The sequence below is a fragment of the Stylophora pistillata genome, chromosome 9, assembly GCF_964205215.1.
Source record: "Stylophora pistillata chromosome 9, jaStyPist1.2, whole genome shotgun sequence".
Taxonomy (NCBI): Eukaryota; Metazoa; Cnidaria; class Anthozoa; order Scleractinia; family Pocilloporidae; genus Stylophora; species Stylophora pistillata.
The window spans coordinates 22,337,701-22,345,200 of NC_142527.1; the positions used below are offsets into that span (position 1 = coordinate 22,337,701).

A 7,500-nucleotide genomic window follows, 5' to 3' on the forward strand; every position below is an offset into this window, starting at 1 on the left:
AAGATTTGGATAGGATTATTTTGAACTTTCCAGCCAATTAAAAAAGCTCCTTTTCACTTGTGCATTGCGCAATCTTTACCTCGTAAACTAACCCGCCCCTTTCATTAACAGCTTGAATTTATTACTTGGAAAGATGATTGAAAAACAACTTACTCATTGGCTGACAAAGACTAATATTCAACAATCCGCTTGGTAAGCAACCGGGAGTTACGCAGAATCCTTTATTAGGAGGATATACATCGCCACTTTTGAAAACATTATCTGGTACTGTGACGCGGTACAACTTGATGTCCTTCAATGTGACTTCCTGTTCATATTTGAAATACACCGATCTAGAGAGAGAAAATGAACACCACAAATTACCCTCTAAGAGTTCTGAAACTCCAGAAATGTGGGCCCTAAATTTGGATTGGAGTTTCAAAATCTGCCATCATTTTAAGTTGCGTGGTTTCCGTGGCTCCACGCTAAAAGGGTCACCCCCTCGCATTTGGTCAATATTGAACAAATGCGAGGGGGTGACACTGAAAATTTGATAGAACTCTTTTATGGTTATGGGAAGTAGTGTGATAGCGGTGTCTTGCACATACCCAAGAACAGTGACCCGACCATATATCGGACCTCAACGTTTCAATTCAGGATCCAGCCAATTATAACTTATAAAAACACGGCTGAAATAAACAGAAACAGACATTTGCGGTAAACATTTTCACAGGATTTCCTGTAGATTTTGATCACGAGTAGCTTATACTGAGGTCTTACCTACAAATCTCTGGCGAGAAAACATAAAATTTGTTTTCTTTATCGACATCTGGAGCGAACTGAGTACCGTCTGCATGAAACAAAATAACCAAGTTGTATACAAAGAGATAGATAAACAGAACTAAAACAAAACAAAGGGAAATGTTATATACGTTGGAAATTTTAATTTGATTCACGTAATACCATGGCTTAATAATGGTAATAGGAACTGGGTGAAGTACAGTTCAGGGAGTAATCATGCGAGTGATTTGAAAGACCACGATTACCCGGCCCTAAATTGTGCGACAATTCATTGTCTGTAAAAAATGCGAAAATTTAATATCAGAAAAATATACGTTTCTTATTGATACATGTTTAGCAAAATTTCAATTTTCTTTAGTCTTAATATTGTTCAAAATATCCAATGCTCACTTAGGAAGTTGTCTTCATTTTGTGTGGGAGTTGATTTTCATTGGCTAATAGCTTAAAATCCTTTATTTTTATTGGCTGATTAAGTGTCCGTTTTGGCCTGTCATATCGCAGAGGGCAGCAAAGGGGAGGTCCTGATCCCATTTCACGCACGAATTTTAGGAAAATCAATGCGTCACGTATTTAAAGGGGAAAATTTCAAATCTCCCTCCTCGTGTACAAGGTTGTGGGGAAATCCTGAGGTTTTCGCGAAATGAAAGGAAAAATCTACTCATCACGTATCTTTCCGGAGGCAATCACGCCTATTTAAATACCTGTTCCGTTTAGCATGTTCGCATATTTATCACTCCACCAGGATAAATGGCTGCAAGCGAAACATATTGCATTTTAGGTACCGTCACAAAAATAGTTGCCCTAGATCTAAATGGATTTTAGCCACTGTAAATAGCTCACAAGCCAACAGTGAACAGAATGGCCTGTAAATGAGTGTGCACGACTACCGACAATTTCTTTTAATCAAGGGTAAAAAAAACTCTTGAAATGAATTAATACTGCTTCATTATCCTCAGTTGGTGATCTGGAATCAGACGCAAACTAACACAATAGCATTTAATTGCCCTTAATTTTCCCTTAATAATTAATTAAATATATCTTATAATTAGGGGTCATCCACTAGATTAGCCTTTGCTATTTTGATGATCCTAACAAGCTCGCTACTCTATTGCTAAAATTTTTCTCCTTATTCCTTTGCTGTACTGTGTTTAGTTGCTATGTAAATTTAACCTATATATCTTGTAAAACCGAGCTGAGTTAAATAAATCATCATCAAGGCATCATAGCGATTTCGGGTACCTTACTGTTCCTGCGTAATACTAAGAGACTTTAATGTCAATTCGCCACCACAACAAACTCGCCACTGCAAAACTCTCCATCATTCACATTCCATAATTGAGGCACTGCTCATAACTTCAGGGTGCCTTTCCCTTTTCGCAATATACTCCTACATCGTAGCTTTAAAGTTTCACACGAGAAGTTACACAACGTTTAAGTTTTGGAATTGCCACTGGTGGTGATTTGACTCTTGAGTGGTGGCGAGTTTTTGTGGCGGCAAATTGACCGTAAACCATAACTTGTATAATTAACCTCTTGGTAATACTTACGATTCATTTCTCCACATAGTAAACTGTTCAAGCTTGCTTATGTCAGTTCTTCCAGTGTTCACAGCACTGACGCCATAAAATGTGTTGTTGTACTGAAAAAAAAGAAAAAGACAGAAGGCGAGTGTGTGTGTGTATGGCTGCGATTGTACTGTCATAGTTATCTGTACCCATTTCTGAACGGAGTTGGCAGTAAGAGCTGAGCATTTTTTCACCCTTTAATTCCTGAGGTTGGCTAGCGTCTAATTTCTCCTTACAATATATTACCCCTGATTCCCACATTAAGGTCACGAGAATAAAGGAAATGATCACCATCTACAGAAGCTGTCAATTATCAAACAAATTCTCCTTGTCAGCACCTTAGGAAATGCGTAGAGAGCAGTCTGGAGAATATGCATACTGATGTTAGGGTGTATTAAAGGTTACAACTCTTTTACCTCCATGAGTGACTGCAATATTCAGAATATCCCACAGTTAAACGGGTGTGGACAAAGCGTGGGGTAGGCCATGGCCTAGGCCATGGTGTAGGCCATGGTGTAGGCCATGGCCTACCCTGTGGCCTACGCTGTGGTCTACCCTATGGCCTACCCTATGGCCTACCCTATGACCTACCCTATGGCCTACCCTATGGCCTACCCTGTGGCCTACCCTATGGCCTACCCTATGGCCTACGCTGTGGTCTACCCTGTGGCCTACCCTATGGCCCACCCTGTGGCCCACCCTGTGGCCTACCCTGTGGCCCACCCTGTAGCCCACCCTGTGGCCCACCCTGTGGCCCACCCTGTGGCCCACCCTGTGGCCCACCCTGTGGCCTACCCTATGGCCTACCCTATGGCCTACCCTATGACCTACCAGTGGTCAGATTTTTAAAAACATAAAAATAAAATCAGTAAGAGTCGAACGAATACGCTGGCGTACAATTCTATGCCTCCAAAAAGGGAATACTAAGAGGTTGCTAACTCGATTTTCAAAGACCGAGGGCCAGAACGAAACAATGCAAATATTACAGCATTCACCCAAGCACTCTACCATAACGGAGGTTAAGGGGGAGGGGAGAGGAGGGGCCAATATTGCGTGGTCGCAGAGGATACGCAAAATGCGGCTTCACGATACTGGCTGCCAGTTGGTATTAAACATATAGTAGCGTGCTGGTGTAAAAATTTAATGAACGGTGTTATATCGGAGAACATATCCAGGTAAGAAAACGCAAACATTACGTGCCAGGCCAATTTTTTAAGTGCGTCTTAAGTGCTGTAGAGTATTGAATTTGCAACAAGCACCCCGGGACACGCACGCATCACCGTCAGAAACATTTCGCAAACTTTACTTGCTTTTCCAAACAAAGGGCCAGTATTGCACTAGTTTGAAAGGAGAGCTGATATGAGGTCTGCCCAAAAGTTGCGTTTAACCTGCTTCTGTTCTTCGATTTCCTTGTTCTATCAGAAGGTTAAGAAATTTTGATCGGAATGTGGCCACCAAAACAGCAGAAGAAAGTCGTTGGTAAGACAGTGCTGAGGGAAACGTTGAAAGGTTTCTACCAATGCTATCCTTTTAAAAATCTGACCACCGGTAGGCCATAGGGTAGGCCACAGGGTAGGCCACAGGGCAGGCCACAGGGTAGGCCATGGCCTACACCATGGCCAAGGCCGTGGCCTACCCCACGTTTTTTCCACACCCCAGTTGAACTGCGGTTAAAGAAATTACAGAAAAGAAAACTGGAAAACCTTTTTGAACCTGTATCTCCTAAAGAAGCCTGCAAAAATTCTGACGAGATAACGACCCATGCCCCCTTGATACACTAGTTGAGCGCTACTCTAAACTGAGCTATCAAGCTACATATGTTGGGAGTGAGGTAAATGAAATTAATCTCCGTAAAGGAATCTAAAATTTCGACGGTTCACCTGTAAGGATAAGTAAGTTCTTTTCTTGTTATCATTTGTAGCTCACTAAATGAATGATTTCATTTATTTGAGTTGCCAAAAATCAGTATAAATTTTCATTGAGGGGATACTGAGGGACTAACTGATATATGACCAAATTTACACATTAAAACAAAAAAGTAGCCATTGAGAATAATAATAATAATAATAGTACTACTAATAATAATAATAGTAATAATAATAATAATAATAATAATGATCAGCTGGAGCAATTAAGATGTTAGAACTTGGTAGTGACATCAGTTGCTGCAGAGTCAAAAGATGATTAAAGCCTGTGCTGTGTGGATGAACATCAGCTGATATCAGCCATAACATTTCAAGCAAGACCAGTCAGCATTTTTGAGCTCCTAGACAGATAAATTACCTACTGAGGGAACATAAAGCTCAATATGCAGCAAATGTTTTTCCGTGTTTGGAAGCGACAAAAATAAAACATAAGGGATCACGTCTCAGACCCCTTAAAAGTTCTTGCTTCTGGCACTGGCTTTTTATACCCCTCAGATTTTAATCTTTATTCTGTGTAATATGCCATCTCTTAATTAAGGTTGATGGATTTGAAATCCAAAGTAACTAAATTGTCCAACCGTTTGGCGAATCAAATTATTGGCAAAAACTTAAATTCTAATTAAACCAATTAGCATTACTTGATAGTTAACTATAAAGTGCCATTGTGTTCATTTACCTGTAATTGGATAAACGTTGTAATTCCTTCCTTAGCAGGACATTTTGATAGACTGGAAATATTCAGAAGGAACTCAAGAAATTCATCCTGATATCCCCAGAGTATATCATAGACAGCCTTCCTTCGAAACAATTTGAGATTGTATTTGTTTAGAGCAGCTTGAATTCCATATGAACAGAGCGGGGGTTGTTCCATCGTATAGTTGGTATTTCTCAGCCACAGAGCTAAGGTCTGTGAAATGACAAAAAAAATGCTCCAAATCAGAAAAAGGCAGAGATTTTCCTTAAATATAAATTACATTTCCTCAAAGGTAAAAAAGTGTTGTCAGCAGTTGATCTTTGAGAAGGGTCCCAAACACATCTATGCCAGAGAATATAGACTGAACTATTATAATTATTAATACCTTGGAAAGCATTAATAAAATTAAATCTGAAAAATATGAAAACATACAGTATGAGGGTGCAAGCCAGCTAAACCATAAATCCCCATTTAAGCCCAACAAATGTGCACAATGTCCTACAAAGTGATAATGATATATGATAAAAAAAAACAAAAGGTACAATATGATTTATCTCACATATTTTTTTTAATCGTTAGTTCTACTTGACTTTGGTACAGTTTCCATGACTTACAGTTTTTGGTTACGGATTAATTTCACTTTGCAGCTTACCAGTAAAGGAATGTTAACATTGACAAATGTGTCATTCCTGTCATCACAGCCAACACAAGATGTCTCTGGATCAAAGATATATGTCCTGTTTGGCATGAATTTCACAATGCTGTCATCATCTGTCCACTCAAGCACCTTATTTGATCTTATTTCTCTGCAGAGAAGATGCAAATCATAAGTTTTGCCTGCAGATTGAGAAGGTTGTATCTGGGTATACCCCATCAGATGGACACTTGAAAATGGAATCTTGATTTTGGTGTTACTGTAAAATGGACCAACATTCAGAGGGATGCACCTGTTAAGGCTGGTGCACACACAAGAGGCAGTAGAATGATTTGAAATATAGGGGGGATGCAAGAGGGGTTGCAGGGGGAATGGGCCAAATATGCACCAACCCAGTCACCTAACTTTTTTGACCATCTTTCAAAACTAACAACATGAATGAAGAACATGTATCTGTGCTTTGACACTTTTGACAATTTCAATCATGCTGAATAATAATAATGATAATGATGTTAATGGTATTAATGATAATAATAATAATAATAATAATAATAATATTCATAAATGATATTTTTTCAATGACATTTTATGCATGAATTGTGGTACCTGTAAGAATATGGTCCAATCTGTTCCACACTGGGAGTTGCACTTCCAGCCATCACCTCCTCTGGATTTGTCAGGTTAAAGATATAGAACTTCTTAAAGAAAGGAATGCTGGTATTTTTCCACTCGTTGAACACTGAGCTGCCAGGTTTTAATTGGACGTCCTAAAATGAATGACCAATAAACTGTCAACACCCTACTTTTTCATTTAAATAATAATAATAATAATAATAATAATAATAATAATAATAATAATAATGAGATAAATAGAAATTTAGCCGTGGATTTTCTTCTAGGTGGCTCTTCCTATCCATTGTTTCCAAGTTGAATTAGAATTTGGAGTGCTGGTTGTTTGTAGAGAGTGGAGAACTGGAGGACCCAGTGTAAAACCCTCACAGCAAAATTCAACCTACATGTGAAGCCTGAGGCCTATTTCTTGAAAGTCCCAGTAACTTAACGGGCCCAAAGCCATGTTTTAAAATCAAACTTTAAAGACTAGTAAAGCAGGTTCTGGCACCCAGTCCAGTTTGTTTTTTTATCTGATAGTTTTATTATAATTATTTAGTATTATTAACAAAACTTCTGAAATCCCCTTCTAGACTGAAAACAGAACAGCTTTACAGGCCCGCTAAGTTTCCAGGATTTTCGAGAAACAGGCCCCTGATCCAGGAATTGAACCCAGGCCACAGTAATGGGAAGCAAGTGCTTTCACTCCTCTATTCCTGCTCCCTAAAAGTATTTGAAACACCAATATTGATAACATTCTCTCTCAATCTGCAAGCTTATATTTGTTGCCTGGAAAAATAAAGGAAAATGGAAAACCTTATCTTGGTAAAAGGGTGGGAATTACCTATCCCCTACCCCAAGGAAAATTCAAATTCTGGACTTTCAGACTTTTTTGTCATTATAACATACTTGCCTCTCCTCCAGTCCTCCCCACTACTGCCCCACTGGTACAGCTCCCCCCTCTCCCCCCTCTCTCTTGGCTCTCAAGCTTTGCTTTACCCTTTAACCTCTAATGGAGACTTTTATCAAACTCCTTCTTTTAACATCACCCCCAACTCACACATTAACGTCACAGAACAAAGGAAATGATCATCAGCCAAAGAAGCTATTGATTGTTAAACAAATTTTCCTTGTGGACTCCTTGGGAAATATAGAGAAAACAGTATGGAGGATATCGCACTAATGTTGGAGTGTAGGGCTAATTTTAGAATTGCTCTCTGTCTGAGTTTCAGCGAGGACTCTAAAAGTAGCATTTAAATTCGTAAAAATGGG

General features: G+C 39.1%; 1 protein-coding gene across 1 annotated transcript in view; it reads right to left on the bottom strand.

Annotated features, from left to right (window-relative positions):
- Positions 1-7,500, bottom strand: part of LOC111337350 (lysosome membrane protein 2) — a 13,664-nt gene that overhangs the window by 5,805 nt on the left and 359 nt on the right. The window contains exons 2-8 of the mRNA XM_022943633.2: positions 6,226-6,386; positions 5,617-5,770; positions 4,947-5,177; positions 2,328-2,419; positions 1,482-1,531; positions 760-829; positions 154-332 (exon numbers count right to left, since the gene is read on the bottom strand). Of these exons, the coding sequence (XP_022799368.1) occupies positions 154-332; positions 760-829; positions 1,482-1,531; positions 2,328-2,419; positions 4,947-5,177; positions 5,617-5,770; positions 6,226-6,386 (937 nt within the window). The remainder of the gene's footprint in view (positions 1-153; positions 333-759; positions 830-1,481; positions 1,532-2,327; positions 2,420-4,946; positions 5,178-5,616; positions 5,771-6,225; positions 6,387-7,500) is intronic.